The 19,978-nt window shown below is 43.1% G+C and overlaps 1 protein-coding gene across 1 annotated transcript in view; it reads left to right on the forward strand.

Moving 5' to 3' along the window:
• The window catches only part of LOC146197884 (neural cell adhesion molecule 1-like), a 173,078-nt gene that overhangs the window by 73,185 nt on the left and 79,915 nt on the right, over nt 1-19,978 (forward strand). Inside the window, exon 2 of the mRNA XM_084591821.1 lies at nt 9,553-9,897. Coding sequence (XP_084447947.1) covers nt 9,553-9,897 — 345 coding nt within the window. The remainder of the gene's footprint in view (nt 1-9,552; nt 9,898-19,978) is intronic.

Raw genomic sequence — 19,978 nt, forward strand, 5'->3', positions numbered from 1 at the left:
CCCCAGGACCGTTTCCGCAGCCAGCTATATTTGCAGCAGGAATTGAGGCACCAAAAGCGCGTTCACTGAGCGGGCGGGATCGATAACGGTGAAAGCCGAGGACATGGTGCTTGAGATGGAGGTAAACAACGCATCCTTTCAATCGATGCGCTTAGAAAATAGAACAAATTACGGGCGCATGTGTGCCGCATTTATCTCCATGAGCATGACCTAGTCAGAGAGCGGTTGTATGCACAGTACACAAAGCGGCAGTTTGTGGCGTGATTTATCGAATGCGTTTGTCTAAAAGAGAAGTGTGAGAGGTTTGGTGCAATTTGTATGGTCATGCGTTCATGTTGACATACGGAGGGTATTTCCTTTGGAGATAGTCGGGAAGCAATTCGATTAAATGCATAGGAGCGTAAACGCGATTGCGTCACGAAGATGCTTTCTTTTGAGATTTCACAGCTTTGGTCACAAATTCGCGGACAGTGAGCTTCCTTCCGGGCTTTTCACCGTGCAACACACAGTAACAAGCTGCATGCTTAAAATTAAAAGAAATTAAATATATTTTACAGCACATACTCTGATCTAGTCTTAAAAGCTGTGTCACGCTCAATCCAAACTAAAAATGGCAAAATCCCTGCGTGTAGCAAGAAATTTGAACGCGATTTACAATTGCCAGCATAGGCGTATATTTTGCACAAGTGGAGCAGTCAGAAGTTATTTCTTTTCAACACAGGCACTCATAGCAAAGAAATCACTCACACTGAAAATGAAGCACGATTGAACTGGTTAGAGTTGCCATCGTCGATTGATTTTTCAAATAAAGTCAATGCGTCGACACCAAATGTATGGCGCGAATACCAGAGGCTATGTTGCAACGCTAGTTACTTCAATGTGTTCCCAACCCGCTTTTTTGGTGAGCACGACATGAGTCTGAATTTACTGGCGGAGGGGGAGGGGGGGGGGGGAGGATTTGAAATCTGTTTCCAGTAATTAAAGCGTTTTCGATGCCGCTTAGACGTCAATATACACAGAAAGAAAGATAATACTTTTGTTGTTTACTAACGGCAACAAATTAACTGAGTTATCATGTGTTCCGCAATTCTATATGCAGGGTACGTCGAACGCGACGAACATCTGCGCCCTGTCTGATTTCATAAAATGGTTAGCTTTCAGTTGAAGATGCGAAACTCACACAGAAACAAGCAAGGTAGACGGCACAGAGCGGCAAACACTGCTTTGCTTCCTTCTGACTGTCTATGTTCCTCAGTTCTTGGTAAGTTTCGCGCCTTAAACCGAAAATAAATAACTGCCAGCTAGTCCAACAAGATGTGACCTTAAAGGGAAAGACTATTGCCGGAGACGAGTATAAAACCTTTGGCATATTCTGGTAGATCGCACCACTTCATGCCAGTATCACGGGAAGAACTCATTGTTTAACCAGGAATTTATATTATAAATTGAGCGGAAAAGGCAGGCTTTAGCAGATGAGGATGCCAAACAGCGTTCTTTTGTTGTTACTAACTTTATATGGGTTTGAAGCGTCTGAAGTTAATATAATAACTTTTATGACTATGCCCCAACGTCACACAGACAGGTATCTGTGTTCATATTAAGCTAAGGCAGCCTATATTTTTCTCTTTCAATAAATTACACCTACTTTTATTCTTTAACCTTCCTTGATTCAGTTTTAAAATTTGTCAGAACAGAAAAGCACATAACCGGAAACGCGCCGTAATTATAACGGCGCTGCCATAAGAAGCGCTGTTATAATTAAATTAAAATTAAATTGGTTCACAGAAAAAAAAAAGGCACTGTATTTGTCTTGTTCTCTGGACACCGTGTCGTAAGTAGGGAGGAAGGTGGAAGTGAAAGCGGAGGGAGAAAAGGAGGTGTCATAGTGGAAGGGGGCGAAGTAATTTCGACCACCGGGGGATCTTAAGCGTCCACTGACATCGCACAGCAAACGGACGCCTCTCCATTTCGCCCAGGTAATCTAGTAACTTTGGTTTCGCCTCCATCGAAACACTGCCGTGTCGACGGAGGCGAAACGTAAAGGCTGCGTGTGCTGTGAGATGTCGGTGCACGTTAAAGATCCCCAGGTGGTCTAAATTACTCCGTAGCCCTCCACTACGACGTCTCCTTCTCTCCCTCCGCTTTCATTCCCACCTTCCTCCACCTTCCTCCCTTTAAAACCGGTCTTTAGTATCTGCTGTACATGTCATCGGATTTATTTTGTTTACTGATTATTTCAATCTATTTCAAGATATTGACATTCTTAATTAGAGTTGTAATAAAATCTGTACACAGATTAATTAGTGACACGTTCTGCACCGACTTAAGCAGCGCTGTAGTTGTTGTGGTCATAGAGCTGGCTAGAGGTATTGCTAACGGTACGTCGCGTCCGTGGACTACCACTGAGAAAACGAGAGTGACATATAAAAAATTAAGTTTATACAGTCTTGCCATGTTTCTCAGCTTCACAACTGCGGTAATCTGGGGAATAAAGCTTTCCAATGCTGAAAAAAAAAAAAAAGATTGTTGTAAAAGTCAGTACACTGTCCCTTTGAAGAAGCATTGTGTGGATAAATGACGCGCGAACTTTCAAAACAAAAATGTGAACCTAGGTTTCCCACGCACACTTCTCTTCCTGCATAGACCACTCGCCCCACACACTTAGTCTTCCATTATTTGCTGTTGCGTCAATTGCGTATTCCTTTGGCTGGGGCGCACTGTGAGCTAAATGAAAACACTAGCATGATTCTGGCACGCAGTTGTTTACAGCCTGTCTGAGCCGTCTAAATTAAGGTCACTGTTAAAGAGGAGGCCGTCACTATGAGGCGGCATACCATTTGCATTGTAAATATATTCAGGCCTGAAACTGCCAAGCGCCTAGTAGATTAATTAAAATCTCACTTGTGAATTCTGCGCGCGCTCTGGTGGACTACACTTTCTGTGGCTCGCTTACCGGGCAGACAAAGGGCAACATAAATAAAGGGTGCTGTTAAATCTCAGTGATAAATTCCCTCTACTGTGGCGTATGACTGATCGTCTCTTCTTCCCCCTGATTTTGCCCTAGCGCATGGACGGTCCGTTTGCCCGCTTTCCCAGCAAGGAAAGCGGGCAGCGGGCACAGTCAAACAAATTGAATGCCCCACGAGATGTGGCAATAATGTGACCGCTTATAAAAAACGACTGAGGTGTGGTGGTGGCGATCATTTGAGTGTTTATAGCTCGTTTCCCAAACACCGTCGATGATTACAACTGGAGGCTCTGCCATTTTGTCCAGATTAATGGCTACTATTGAAGCTCTATGTTACAGTAAATATCCCTGTGAGCATTATCCTACTACCAGAGCGTATATGAAGCAACCAGTTAACTGGACAGCCATTACAGTTGCAAAATTTTATGTCCTATAAGGGGACGAAATTGGCTGATTAGCAGGCGCAGTAGTTATTCCAATAAGATTCTAGCAGCATTTTGTAACCGATTTTTTTCTGGTTTATTTGTCACCCCTTTCGATAGCTACATGCAAAATGTCGGTGGTACGCGCCTAAAATACGCATGTTATGTGTTCAAATTCCGTACAAAACTTGCTGGGTAAGTTCTGAGGCAGTGAAGGTAGTTCTGAGAGACGCCTTGGTAGTGTGTTATACTTATACCGGTATTGCGTTTTACGTTATGATATTGCTCTCACTGATCTAGGGCTGCTCTGATGCTGCTTGAAATTTAATAAGCCTTGAGGACAGATTATTCAACCAAGAATATATACTGCAGGTACGAGGACAAACCGTGCGATTGCATTCCTAACGCACACGCCGAAGAATGCTGGAAGAGCAAGCTAACAGCCAGCTTGTGCGCGTAGAAGCTCTGTTAAGTTCAGGACTTATTTCTGTGCTCTGCGGAGTTTTAAAGCTAGTATACAAAGTTCTGGAAGTTTAAGTTATTCCAGCTTACTAGGCGTGAAAATTTAAGTATTTCGCAGCATGCATTCTCATTATTTTCTTACCTTAAATATTCGCTTCTCCGCCATTCTGACTGCGCTCTTTGGCAAATAAAGCAGCTGATTGCACTGAAAGACTTTGTGTGCCAAGACGGACATTGCCTCATTTGAGAAGCTGAATGTTCTCAAAATAAAAAAGCTCTAGGAAGAAAAAGGGAGACAAACGATGCAGTTCTGGTCGTGCTACCCATATTCATTCAAGTTGCGAAAAGTCGAGTGCTGCAGTGCCCGAAAGCGTGCATGCTGGAGAGATGGCATGTAAATATTCGAGCAATGTTTTAACCTAACTGAACGAAAACTTTATAATGCTTACAATTTTCCTCGGCAATTGTACAATTTTCTGTTTAAACAAAGACGAAAACGTGGCGCGGAATTTACGAAACACGCGTGCGCGGTACTTAAAAAACTACGTGGAAATGTAGTAGTACTCGCATTGACGGTGGCGTCTGTGGTCATACATTATACAAAGCTGACTGCAGTGTCATGAAATTCATATGCGAGCGGTCTAGGCACCAAGAGGGCTGAATCGCTCCTGAAGCTTATATTCGCTGCCACACAACACATGAGCAGGCGAGGCGAGGAGCACTAAGGCGCCGTTCTTCAAGAATATGCAAGTGGATGTACCACGCACGATCAAGTGAATCTTGTTTCGCTTTTGTAATCCCAACAGCGGGGTCGTCGAGAGCGTACTGGCGGAGGCAATGCGTGTGCGCACCTTTACTGTGAGTGACCGTGAGTACGTGCGTTTACAGCAGGGGGACGAACAAAAAGAAATAGAAAATGGTATTCTGTTATGATTAAGTGTATCTAACGTGATAAAAAGAAAACCTTAACACACGCCGTTTTTTTTTTTTTTTTGAACAAAAGGAAGGTCGGTAGCCACGCCTGTTCAAGAAAGATTCGAATGCGATAATCTGATATGAATATAATGAGCCCTAAGAACACTATGGCCAAACTTTCAGAATATTGCTATTTTTTCTTGTTATGACGATAAAAGAGTCCGAACTACGCAAGGCTTGGCAGGGCTTTAACGGTTTATGATACAGAAGAATGATACCCTTATTCACAAAGGCATGTGACGTCTAAAAGAACCAGAGTTAAGATCTGCTTTTTTGCGATGGCTGCACTCCTATTCGTTGGAACATAAGGGTCCAGAGAAATCACTGGATGCTTTTCAATACAGAGTCTCATATCAACCTAAGCTAAAGGATCGCGGAAAAATGCCTGCTGCCGGTGAAACCAGGCTATAAGCAGAATTTTAGCGCTATAGTGCTAAAGACCCCGTCCACCGAAAATCTGACATCGCCGTCCGGCGTTGTGAGCTAAACATTACGTGCATGATTCTGGCAAGGGGCAGCTAGCAGCTGACAGATGCGCAACGGTTGTATGCCGGATTACATAGCGTTACGTTTGGTCAAGTTCGCGCCTCTCCTTTCATATGGGAGGGTGATATCAGAATTAGTCTGCCAGAAACCTTGCATTCATTTTAGTCTTAGGCCACGCAGCAGTGTTCATACGGCTTGTTTAAAGCATGGTTTTGTATATGTCGTGTTGTAGCCTACGCCATCGCGTCATACTCTTAAATGCGGAGTTTAAGTGTCCCCCATATAGTTTGGGTGTAGGGTCTTATAAAAAATGGTTTATATTGTCACGACTCACTCAAGGCACGTGGCAATATCAAGGGAGGGAATGCACTCTTGCCGCGCTGTCCTCTTTCATGATTGTCTTTTTATGCGCACTACCTTTCTATCAAAATGAACCAAATTGCCCACCGACGTATCCTGCTTAAGATGGTTCCCATATAGTACTTGCTTGTTCTTAATATTAAAAAAAAAATCTCAGTTATTCAGAACATTAGAAGAGTAAGTGTTATTCTTAGCTGCATTTTTTGTTTCTCCTTTTTGCTGTCAGCCCGGCCTTTGCAGGCATTAGGTGTTCGAAACTTTATAAGCCCTCGAAGGAGCACAGCAGGGTTAGCAGAGCCTCTTCCAAACGCACACCCCTGAAAGAGCCGGGCGCCGGTCCGGGGGACGCTTGTACTCAGTTTTACCGGTTAGTGTCCGGCGGCGGGTTTCGAACTGACCATCTCCCGCAGCCGAGACGGGCACCCAAACCTCTTATATTAACTGCAATGTACTTCTTATATAATAAAACAAATAACCTTCCTTATGCCTTGATTTAAAGCAAGTAAAGCAAGTACAATAATAAACATTGTAAATGTTTCTTACAAAGAAAACGCTATCTACTGTTCCTATAATACTCCACGGCCAATCTTAAGCATTACATGGAAAAGGATAAAATGCGCAGCAACAGGCTCAGAAATTGCCTTGCAGAAGTATATACTGGAAGCTTTAGAAGTCTGAGCCTTACTGAAGCACATAGATAAGGAAGAGGCACACATATACACACAAAAAACTGTGGCTGGCTGACATATTAGCTCCGCATTTAAGGTATGACGCGATAACGTAGGCTATTCATATAAAAAGCCCCCATTTTACTAAGCCGTGTTAACGTGCTTTAATGGCCTAGGAGTAGCGTAATTTTGAAATGTTTTGGCAGGCAGATTCTGATATCGACCTCCCATATGAAAGCAGAGTCTCAAATTGTAGGCTTCGATCCCAGGCTACGCCAATTTAGTGCTCGACCGTGTTAACTGCAAGCTACGGCCTTCCAGTGCCATGCTCGTGATTTTTCGCTCACAACGATGACGCCGACGCCGGACGCCAACATCGAATTTTCGGTGAACCGGGCCTTTAACGCTATCTCGTTAATCAGCGCATCATTTAGTTGCATAGCAGAATCTTCGTGTTGTTATTACTCCGTCTGTTAAACATTCCAGCCCTTTTCCAGCGAGCTCTAAATATTTCTTTTGTGCTGTTTGCCTCTTCTCTGTCATCAGCCCGCAGAGGCTAAACAGGAAAGAGCGTATTGCTTATAACTTCTACCAACGAATATTTTGCGCAGCCAGTCATCTTCTAAAAGTAACCCTTGGCTTTTCATTGAGAGAGTATTCCAGCGCTCTGCTGGTCCAAATACAAAAGGAATAGAAACGGGGTAGGGGAAAGCATATACAACAGTATGGTTGAAAATGAAGCAATATTTCAATATATATATATATTGAAATGTGGATTTATATATAAAATGTGGATATATATATATATATATATATATATATATATATATATATATATATATATATATATATATATATATATATATATATATATATATATATATATATATATATATATATATATTGAAATGTGGATTTAATGGTTGGCTGGAACGTCTAGCACTGGCAGTACTTCGGGCACAGCAGGGTCGAATTACCAGCCGCAGGGCACAGCTTCAGCGCGAGTGAGATGGGCGCCGGAGACAAGCGATGGTGATGGCGATGCCGCAGCGTTTTTCTGTTCTTTGTCTTCTTTACAATATATATATATATATATAATATGATGGTTGTTGACTTTGGGCTTCCACTAGCTTAATTACGGACGCGCATATTTCGCTCGCTTTACTTTATGCGTGCGGTTCTGTGATTGCCTTATCAAAATAACTGTGCAATTTTCTTAGACATCAACAACGCTTGTCTCTCCATTGGTATCGTAGTGTGCACAGTGATTACACATCTTGGTAGATGCCGATATTAATTTTTTTCTCCAAAACATGGTGCCGTTTAGCTCTTCAGCAAAAATATGTAATAACATAGCAGGTCAAGCATAGTTGTTTCGGCCAAGATTCACATTGTTACAGCATTATCAATTTACGCCAACTGGCTCATAATACGCACAATTCTTAATAATGCTTTGTGTATCATGGACGAGATGATGGAGCATTTGTCTCACATGACAGTGTAATGTAGCCAAATTGAAAGTGATATCATGAAAAATAGCACTTGGCTCGCAGTTTGGCCGTTGCGGGCATGTTGAGTAATTTGTCTGGTTTTTTAGAAAGAGTGTAAAATAAAGACCCAAGATGGCAACACACTAGAAACCGGAATATTTGGGCTGGAACACCCTCACACTAACAATGACCAATGACCTCTATGTAACCGTCTGCTAAGTGAAGTCGCTAAGAATTTGCAGCATGGAATGCTGAAGTTACCAGAAGAAATGTGTAAATGTCTGGGAGTCAGCCATTAATAATTGTAAGTTATTAACGATGCGCCACTGTCCCTTAGACTGAGGGGGTAGCTGTTCCAGTCTGAAAGGAGATGCCCCTGACTTGCGTGGTAAGCTCAGCCGGAAGTGAGCAACCTGTAGTGACAGAATGAGTGGCCAATTGGTGCCAAGCTTTCGCCGGTTTAAAGCAGAGTAAGGTTCGGAGTCATAATTAACAAGCGAAACAAACTTTATACAGCTAGAGACAATATAAAGAAGTTTCAGACAAACACCTAAAATAAAGACGAGGGGTTCACAGAAAGGCAATGCGAAGCACGCAACTAAAGAGGCTTTCAATAAATACAGATGCTTTACAACAGTGAACGATACACGAGAGATTCAGAGCAAATAGACAACAAATTGTTCAGCGGGCACTGTCGCACACCGATGTCAACAGAGTCACAATGTGGGCGTCCTGTAAACAAGCGCAGCTCCCTCGCAGATCAGTGGGCTTGCCGAGCAGCGGGTTGATTACGGTAGCCGAGCAGCAGCAGCGGAACACTCGCTCTAACACTGGTCGGCTGGCTGGCCGTCTCTCTGTTACAACGCGCCAAGGCAGGCGCACGTATACACGTAAATTTCGCTCTTTAGGCGCCCTCTCTTCCTCCCGCGCCGCGCGTCATCATTGGTTCGGAATTAGGCGCGGCAGAACTTTCTGGACAGGACCAGCGCCTTCTCGGCCTGGGGAGTCACCGTCGCCGCCGAGTGATGAGGAGGGTGTGATGCCGATGCGTGCATAACTACGGGCACCCCTCGCGCCGAAAAAGATACACTTCTCCAATTTTCTGGAACCGTCTACGCGACGCCACGCACTCGCTTCCTTCGCGCTGCGCAGACTCAGCAAAAATGTGCGCCGATTTCATGACACTTGGCCACGATCTGAATTTTTAATCTTTCGGTTTTATTAGCTGGGAACTTATTATTTGGCTCTCACGTTTATTATCTCCGTCGTTAGAAAAAGATTAATTTGAACGGCTTGAGAACTCTGCTTCTCAGGAGTCGAACAATATGAAAACATTGAAAGACAATCAAGCTAGTTATGTTGGCACTGAAAATTTTAATATTTACGTAACGCATTCCGATAAAAGAATTAATACATCTATTCCTTTTTTCTTTCGTCTATATCTCCGAATGTAACGTGAAAAAATGCTGGAATGTTTTTATTGAGAAATGGTAATAATACGCTAGATGAATGCTCTGCGAGAGCTCAAACTATACCTGCCGGCGCTGGCATCACCTTACATTTTGTGCTTTGCTCTGCTGCCACATGTGAGATAGTTTTGTTTCCTTTTGTGGTCATATCTGCTTCCGTATTGCATTGGTTATTAGCAGCTATTAAAAACGTTCATCAAAGAAATTAACACTTCTTTTCTCTTGTTTTTTCTTTCTGTGGTGGCCACGCAGATGGTAGTGGAACTTCACTGGTAACGAGTCGTGTGGGCGGTGATGCGGTGCTTCCTTGCCACCTTCGGCACGCCAAGCAGGACTCATGGGCCGTGTCTGTGTTGTGGTTTAAGAGCGGCCTCTCGGGACCCGTGTACACAATCGACGTTGGTTCAGGCAACTTCCTGCAAGCTAAGCATCAGCCGGCGCCCCTGTGGACGGGCCGCGCCTACTTCTCCTCTGCCGACGAGCCCGCACTGCTCATGATTGGAGATGTCTCAATGGCCGACGCTGGCCACTATGTTTGCTCAGCGGTCTTCGCCAGCGGCGGCCAGCGTAACTCCACCGTCAACTTCGTCGTTGTCGGTGAGTCATTTTCAACGTGACGTGAACGCGAGCCTCGATTTGGGAGCACTTTCAAGCTCACCTGTTCACCGTTTCTATTCATCGTTGCCTCTTCTTCCTTCGCGTTTTTAACCTTACAGGGTGCATCTATTTGTCTGACTTCATAGAATTTTAACTCTAGAGCCTCCATTTACAGGAGCTGCACCAACTGCGGTGTCTACTGCACGTCATAGTAAAGTTAGATATGAGTAATGCGAGTTTGATATTTCTCTGTGGAATTAGCATAAATGATCTTACAAAGCCAGTGCAGAGCGACCGTCTTGCAAACAAGAAGCGTCAGCGATTATAGCTATATTAAACGAACATGTGGAATACTTCGCTCACGTAACGGCAGTCGTATTTTCTGCATAACTAGTTATGGGACCAGCAGTATTTTACTATGTTTATGGTGAACTTGTCCAAACTCATTTTATTACCGTGCGAGTTTAAAGTACGAGTTCGTTATCCTTCTGGAAAACAGCGCAAAATTGAATGTAAAAATTCATAATATAACTTATGGTCAATGCGTCTGTTGGCTGCTTCTGTTGAAGAGCGACGTGGAAGGAGATTCGGATACTGTACCATCTCTAGAAAGGATGCCTAGGCTGCTTCAAATGTATACATAGCGAAAATGAATTGATTATGCGCAATTCAGCCCTGCGGCCACTTCAGTTAAGCATAGAAAAGAATGTTAAAGCTCTCCGTCAAATCCTGATCCGCTTTCGAGAGTTTCAAAGCGAGAGCTGTACTCAGTGAGAAAGTCTAACATCGTCTGTTTGACCTTCAGCTCAGCCTCAAGGTCAGATCTTTGACTTAAGCCATACGAACATAATCTTCAGTTTCCGTCTAATATAACAGCAACATATCTGTTACATCGTTCTATATCATATATCTCATCATCAGCATCATCATCGTCATCATCAGCCTGACTATGCCCACTGCAGGGCGAAGGCCTCTCCCATATTTCTCCAATAAACCCGGTTCTGTGCTAGCTGCATCCACTTGACCCCTGCGAACTTCTTAACCTCATCCACCCACCTAACTTTCTGCTGCCCCCTGCTACGCTTTCCTTCCCTTGGAATCCAGTTTGTTACCCTAAGCGACTATCGGTTATCCTCTCTTCGCGTCATATATATCTGCATTATTGTATTTAACTAATTGTAAGTCTAATTAATTATCGCAAATAGTAAGTTGTTATAAACCAGTTTACCTTTATTCTTATACGTTGTTGAAAAGCCATCGTCGAGTGAAATAAAAATGTGAACTGCATAACACAGAAAAGGATAAAAAACCAAGCTATCGCAGGTCTCAATAGTATCAACCATGCTTAAGCAGCTGCCAATTTTTTAAAGGTGTTCGCTCTCACTTAAAGGAGTGAAACTGTGGTAAGGAAGCGCGCTACAAAATAAAAACATTCGTCCTAGATGGCTCGAGTGCCAGCAGCTGTCCCAACATAATGCGAAATAAAAGTTCGAAATATCTACAATGCTCATTGCATTTTTTATCCCTGCATTCTTATTACCGACTTACACATTCTACGCGCATTACATAAAGTAACGTCGAAAGTAACAAAACGTATTTGTGTTTAGTTTAGACACATCCTGTTTCTTGCTAGATATATTCTTAGATTAGAACACAGAAGATTAAGGAAGCCTTGAGTTACGTGAAATAAGAGAAAGTACTGCCACTAACCATTCAAATCTTTAACATCAACACTATCAACTACGAGCAGAACAACCCGCAGGAATCTGAATAACATAAAAAGTCCACGTTTCTTTAACACCGCATTTAATGATGACATAACTGCAAAACAAATTGCAATATATTGCCATGAACATAGTGCAACGTTTAGTTCAACATTCCGATTAGCAGCAATATATGCCTTTTAAAATTATCGCAATTTCGCACCGACTAGTTAAGACGTTAGTAAAAAACAAATATGGGGCTTTTTCTGTAATTTATGACGCACAGCTTTTGAAATCTTGTAAATTATATTATAATGTATTTAGGAATAGTGTATCTTCAAATGAGTAGTAAACACTTCCTTCTAAATATTTCTTGCGCTCTCACCGAGCATTTAAATGCGCCATTAAAATCAGTGAGGTGACGTTTGTGACTAAATCACCACTTCACTAGGTCTAGCCGACTCACCGATCAGGTGCGTCTCCAAAAGGTTCGGAATTCGCGGCGCTTACTCGGGTATTGCTATTAAGATGAGGGGTGAGGTCCCAATCCAGCCTTCCAGGACCATCGAGCCCTGAGTTAGACCCATTGCCCCTAGGCCACGCAGACCCTTTCGTAAAGCTTGGTTATATCGGATGTGTCTATGCGCCGTGTGGCAATTTAGAGCAACACACATCACGGTCCTCTTCACGAGTGTGCCCCTGGAAGATGCACATGATGGCGAGAAGGCAGCGACAACGTTAAACACATCTACCACGTACGAAGATAAAATACTCTAAAGTTGCTTTCGCACGTCATACTAGGTACAGTTACCATAAATCTCCGTAAATTTTTACAATAGCAGAAAAATATAACCGTGACCGGAGGAACGATAAGCGGATGCAATTCTATGGTGCAGTTAGTTTTATGGAACGCGAAATAATGGCATTCTTAAAGACCTTTTTCTTGAAAATAAATGCGCTTCTTCAACATTTGTGAGTATACGTAAGGTTCGAAAAACATTCCGATAAAACGATAGCAAAAAGAGCTCTTAGAACATTTTATTTTGTTTTTTTATGTTTTGAATAACACCCCAGGAGTCTCATCCATGGTTTATTGTTCTCTTGGCGTTCACCTCTTTGAAATCACGAACATATCAATTCTTATTCAGATAATTAATAGTATCCAGTTCCCTTGTCGAAGTTTTACTCCCTTCTAATGTCAATGCCATTTTTAACTACTGAAGCCAGCATTACAATACGATAAATTTACGGATAATTTCTCTACCTCATTTTTGCTGAATTCGCTATTATTTAGATAAAATGATCATTTAAGATTCATGTTTTCTAACGTAGTTTTCATACTTATTTCTTCAATCATTATAATAACTTTTCCGCTCATAAAGGCACACGGACCACTCACTTCAATTGTTTCCTCCATTTATACATCTATATAATATTTTGCAAACAGTGTTTTGTTGCCTCATCTTGTACCTTTGCTTGTTTTAAAAATGTTTATTTATCAGTTTCAGTTTTATGTGCTTTTGTTTGTATTTTATCACTTTTTGTACATCTGAAACAGGAGCCTTTTTTGTACATCTGAAACGAGAGCTTCCCTGTGCAGCTTCTGACTCTTGGACCTTCTCTTGTATTTCTAAAATATATATACACAGTCACTAATTGTTTTGAATAAATTGATTTCGATTCAGTGTTTTGGCTGTGAAATTTATTAAAAGCATGCTAAATATTTCCTTCTTCAATCTTAACAAAGCGGTAAGAATTTCTTATTAAGAGCTATGATTCATATAGCGGATACATTTTTCCATTTATTTGATGGTCGAGTTTCGCTGCACAATGTGATTTAGCCTCAGATTAATTAAATTCTGACATTTACTTCTTTTTTCGCAATAGAAGCGGGGCCTTAAATTTGAAGAAATGTGGCTCATCGAGCCTCTCTGAGTTTAAACAGTAGCAACTAACGTTCCATCAACAGGCGCGTCGGCTGGGGCGGTGCGGCTACTGCGGTTAGGATACTTTCACAGTTCCACCATGACTGTAAGCACTGCTAGCACTACTGATACATGGCACCCTCTGTTCACGGGCACCAGCGCAAAAGCCATTTGAAACGAAGATATCTGGCAATAGCTTTGTAGCCTTGCGACCGCTCATCATTTTCTTGTTTTTGACAATCATTATTCTGCTAGGCTTACAATTCACACTGGCATCCCTTGGGGCTCTGCTATTTGGCCTCTGTTGTTTGTAATATATATTATTGATATTGTAGGTAACGTTTCTGTGAAAATCAGACTTTACACTGATTTTTGCGGTATTTACACTGCAGAAAAATGTGAATCAGGTCAATAACTACCTAATACCGTTTTGTAAAATATCCATCCTCAATTGGGGCTCTGGAATAGGCGCACTATCTAGATGTGTGAGGACCTGGCCCAATAAGGCCTGAACGCAAACCCCTCCTTGCACAAAATAACTAATGAGCGTGTACCACCACCATCAACATCGAAGAGACCAGAGGAAGCGACCAGTAGTCGAGGGACACGGGCGCGCGCGCAACTCACTCACACTTTACACCAAGAAGCCAGAGGTAGCTGAACAAGCAGCGATAGCACTAGCTCTAAAAGACTCGAACTTCACAATTGTATACAGCGACTCTAGAGCAGCCACTCGAGCTTTTGCCAAGGGCGGGATATACAAGACGACGGATCTACGGATCGTGGGCGGAAGTAACATCACCGATCACTCCATCGTATGGTTCCCGGCACACAAGGGCAGCTTAGGGGGCGGCCTGCGGAATCTCAATGAGATCGCACACGAGGCGGCGCGAGGACTCATCGACCGCGTGCCTCCGGTTTCCCCTGCTACTCCACATATCGAGTACAGAGATCAATTATTCACGTACAACGAGCTCACTAAGCACTTTTATCTAGGCAGACGAGCATTTCCCCTCCCGGATAAGAAATTAACCCGCAGCCAATCAGTCACGTTACGCTTGCTCTAAACGAACTCATACCCCAACCCCTGGCGCATGAAGCACATCGACCCAGACAACGACGGACAGCATGTGTGTAAACGGTGCAGTAACCGTGTAGACTTAAACCTTATGCTGTGTGGTTATGCATCGAGCGACGCCTACGCCAAGAACAAGGAACATTGGGACACAGTATTAACAAGTGTTAACAAGTGTTTCACTACATGATCAGCTTCGGGCTGTCCGGGAGGCCCGCGCGGCGGCGGAGAGCTTCGGGCTCTCTGTGCAGACGTGGGAGCTGCCCTCTACACCTGGCGCCTGGCCGAGTGTCCTTAAGGACCCCTACTGTGGTACTGTGGGAAATCAAGATTTACCAAACCAAACTGTGTGCTTTACCCAGCATGCTTTAATGCCACTCTCTCGCGTTATGCCTTGCACTTCGTCGGGATGATCAACTTCTAAACACAACAGCAAAGCTATCAGCTGACGTGGCCAATTATGTGGTTTCTAATGCTTACTTGTTCTCATTTCGTTGAAACTCGACCACTGTAAATCTTTATATTACATCTTAAACAAGAAATTGAAATGTTTTAAGCAGTTCACCCATGACGTATTTGGTATTCTCGCATTGAATATCCGGGACATAAATGATGTAAGTGGTAACCGCTGGAAATTATACGTGCACTTCCGAAACTAAATGACATTAGTTAACAGCGGTGCCTCAAGATTGTACTTCTACGCTTCGTAAGCATTACTTAACAATGAAATGCTAAAACGGACAGGATAGCAATAAAACGATAGCACTTGATCTCCGCCCTTTGACATTAGTCAAGTGAGCGGTTACTCAGTTCGGGAGAACGACAGTGAACTCACTTCTTTTCAGTGCTTCTTACTAACGGGTGAGTTAAATCGAGAAAGCTTAACAAAATAAGGTTCTCTATGGGCTTTCTTTCGCCCGGACCAGGATTTGAATTTATGAACCCTCAGCTACACTAATCAGGTAAAATACCTAAGAAAGCGACAAACAATGCATATCTGCCTCGATAAGCTATCGCACTCTAATAACAACACCGGATATCCTAATGCCTATTATTATGGGATATCAATTATCATGCAGGTGAGTGTAAGAGGCCAGCATACTGCCTTGTATAAAAGCCGTCCGACCATCGGTATTTTAGGTACATTGCATAGCTGAAGTCTGCAAGTCCGGCTGATGCCCGAAAGCTTTCAGAAAGAGAAGAGAGAAGTACTACTCTCTCCAAAAAAAAATAATACCAGCTTTCGTAATGCTACATTTGCTGAATGGAATACCCAGGAACTTAACATAGCAGGGCCCAGAAATTGGCGGCTAGACCATTTTCAAGAATGCATAAAAGCAAACATTGGTATGAATAATTCGTGTTTGTTCTCCACTGAGAGAGAAAGTGATGCGACAAGGAAAGAGGAAACTTGGAGAGACGGGATGTTAAGGGGAGGATTACTCCCCGCTAAGACTAGTAGTCGTTGTTGCCTTCTGTGTTTTTGAATAAGTAAACAATCTAGATTGTTTGTTTGTGGAGCTTAACGTCCCAAGCGACTAATTCATAAAGACAATGACAATGTGCGTGTGTGTGTGTGTGAGGGGGGGTTAATTAATGCGATGTCGAATGAAATATACAGTCAACTACCACTTTCATTTCTGTGCGCGCGCCTCTGCACAGTGCATTAACCAGAGAATAGAACGAAGAGTGAAGGCGGCCCACTCCCAACCTTATTCCTATTCATATGAGCTGTACTTTGCCTGTGAGAATTAGGCGAGAACATCTAAGCGCAGTAATTCGACTTTATTTAAGGAGATAGGTAGTTTAACAGAAAACAGCCGAAGACAATTATTGATCACAATCAACGCGTGGCATTTGAAAAATTGAGTGCCAGAAACTGTCAACGTAGAAACAGTGGCACTCCATCTCTTATGTCAAGACCGATTGCTCGTGAATGGAAACAATCTCCTTAGAACTAGGGTCCTTTCTCCCCTTCCCGTATTAGGATGGGGTGGCTTTGTTCAGTTGTCCGCCTAAGCACCATTCCCTTGGGCTCTGTAGCCCACCCAGAGAATCGCTATTTCTCCACAGCAGAAGGTCTTTATTGGGATAAAAGAAAACAAAAAATTCTTACTGCTCGGCCTTTGTACCTCTTCCCACTGCTTACAAGCCGAGCACTAATGACGAAGCCAAAAACAATATCGCACATCTCGCCTAGAGCGATGGTCTCGCTGTGGCGAAGAAATACGTGACTCGTCGCGATGATGCCTTTCGTCAGGCTTTGCGCGCTCCTGCCACTGTGATTGTTAGGCGTGCAGGGACGAACCCTGTCTCAAAACTGCTCAGGTTTCGTCAGCCATTACGCATCTGCAGACAATAGAGACATGCGTTACTGCAGCTAGTGTGGACAGCTCATTTCTTGGAGCTTTGATGGCCCATTTGAATAAATAGCATCCACGCAACAGATAGGTAACCTAACAACGCTGACATGCTTCTAACTGAATTCAACAATAAGTCGAAAGAGGAAAATAAGGCGACTGGAAAAAAGCACATGTGCTGAGGAAGAATTCACTGGAGAACTGAAGAACTTATCTACCTGGAAGGTAGTCATAAAGGACTCACTCAAAAAATTCGGTTGTTTGTATTTCGTCTTACCGCAAGAATTTCCTCTGCTAACTATGAAACAAAGTCTCTAATCACTAAAAGGCTTAATTTTTAAATTGTTTTTGCCGGGTGAGTTGTTGCAGAAAAACCTTAGTTGCCATGGCTGTTTCCGGCTACAGCTTTCGAAATGACGTCACACTACATGCTAGAGTGAGCAGTAGTTCTTTCTGCGTGCTAATCACACGAACAGAAAAACAAAGAAAGCGAGGCCTAAGTGAAATACGCGCCGATATATAGAAACCCCTGACCTCGCAGGTGGACTTGGTCTTGCTGAACGCAGCGGGATTCAACGGCGCATCGTGGAGAGGTAATCAACTAATCCAGAGTAGAACACGTTTGTCGTAGACGTTGGTCCTGATACAAAATGCTAATTCATGTCTGAGAAATTTGAATTTGAAAGAGCTTACAATCCCTTCATTCCGACTCGCTACGTTTAAATAAAAATTAACTGTCTGTCATTGTTTCGAATTAGTGTAGCTTATCCTTTCGGATCTACGCGCAAAGGTCTTCATCGTATTTCACTTACGCTATCGGCTGGTGATGGCAACATCTGTATTCCGATTTTTGTTCTTGCTAACTTACTGAAGCTACACATTCGGTGAGGCTGGTCTGCTTGAGTTAGCAACGCGATGTCCTACTGCAGGTTGCAGAAGAAATTAATATGCTACTGATAATAGGGCAGTCAAATGACCAAAAGGAATGGCAAATTTCAAGAGCCATCATTTCACCCTTTTTATATTGACAGTATAGAAAGGGCTACACACGCGCACAGTGCACGTGTCTTGTGTCTCTCCGCATGTGTTTGTGTTTGTTGCGCCACATTTCTGGGTATTATGCAGCACCAACTAGCCCCTCTAGCTGTTATTTTGGGAAAGACACCAAATGGAACTATACTGTTTATAATGGCACCTCCATGATGCATGCTTAGCCGGATATTCAAGTTTGTTTAGTGATGCGGAAGGAGTGGTTACACAAGTCTCATCTGTTTTTTTTTTTTTTTTCGATTATGAATGCTTCGGTTATCTTCCATATCTATTCTGCGACGCGTAACGTGACGACCCGTCCTTCTGGAAACATGGGCGAGCAGCCTTTGTACCTCGTACAGCGGGCAACAACAGGGTATTTAAAACATTCAGGGGCACTTTAGCTCACTAAAGTGCTTCACGGCGGCTTCCCCGCTGCGCTGCTTAGGCATTGACTGCGAGACCGGTTGTGATTGACCAGAATTGTGACGCCTGGATTGAACGCCCGGCAAGGTCAGCTTCGTATATGCGTGGATCTCCCAGTGACGTCAACACCAGTCATGACGTCACGACCGGATATGACGTCATGATAATGTTACATCCGGCCATCACGCCATGGCCGATGACGTCACCATGTGACGGCTATGGACGTCTCGAAACGTCTAATCATTTCTATTGTTTAGTGATAGTTAACCATGACTTGCACTTTCCGAGTACTAGTTAATGTCTGCTTAGAGTTAGTTAAACACCGCTTAACTAGTAAGTGAAGGTTAGTGATAGTTACGATAATCTCCAAATGCATGGGCTCCTGTGGTCATCTGTTAAACTATTTTATTATTAGTCATAAATTATCATGAAATTATATTGAAAATGCTCTAAATCATGTTCCGATATCATCAAATTGCTATTGATTAAGTATCGATTCAATGGTGATTGGCATGTGCCCATATAAGTCATGTACCCGAAACACGTACACATTTGCTAGCGACAGTATGAGGCATTAAAGGCTTTCGCCCTATTAGCAGTAATCCTTACTCCACCGCGGTGCCCGAGTAGCCATTGATTAGATATCTGCTGATTTGCACGATGTAATCTTTTCGACATCATAGCGAAAAGCTGTAAACAACTCTTTCAGTGCGAGGCATAAAATGACCGCGGTTGTTTATGCTGCAAAATTGACGCAACTGCCGTTCTGAACTCACCATCATACATACATCTGTTGCCGAGCGTCATGGAATCAGGAAAAACTTCGCATAAGTTCTGTTTGCAATCGTTTTCAAGATTGTGGTTAAATGTGTGCATGCAAAAAATCACGGCCGCCTTCTCTTCGGTCTCCCGCTGCTACTGACCGCAACCTGTTTGCTCAGCACGCCACTCACCACTGCCAATAATAAAACGTGAATTCTTCTGTTTTACAACTTAAGCCCTCTTTTCAGCGTCGATTCTGGCGATTCATTTGCGTTATATAAATTAATTGTTGTATAACTGAACGAGTGGAAGGAACGAAGGAAAAGAAGGCGTGATCTATAAGCATGGCTACAAATCACGCTGGTCTAATATGCGTAGGCTGCATCAAATGAAAGTAGAAAAATAAACCGAAGTCAGTACGAACAACAAACCAGTTTAAATATAGTACCAGCTTGCCCAAACCTTGGCCTTAACGGAGCTACTTTGCCTTCTATGCGAAGCCAGATAAGTCAACACCGTACTAGAATCTCGAGGTGCTCTGGCAGCAGCCTTCCAAGTAGGGCGTTGAAAGTTGTTAGGGACTAAAGAAAAAACAGAACACGACTAAGAAAGCATCGCGGCCTGTCCTCTCTCTAACGACACGTGCATGAAGTGGTTGCGGCCACGGGGACAGCTTAATAATGTTAGCCCCGACACGTGCGTGCGCAGCGACAAGGCATCCACCACGAAGGAGAAAAATAAACAGGAGAAACGGGAAATCTGTGTAGCTTGCAGCAGTATAGAGAACTATCAAGGGGACAA

The sequence above is a fragment of the Amblyomma maculatum genome, chromosome 2 (genome assembly GCF_055883805.1).
Source record: "Amblyomma maculatum isolate TAMU_Amacu chromosome 2, ASM5588380v1, whole genome shotgun sequence".
NCBI classification, from domain to species: Eukaryota; Metazoa; Arthropoda; class Arachnida; order Ixodida; family Ixodidae; genus Amblyomma; species Amblyomma maculatum.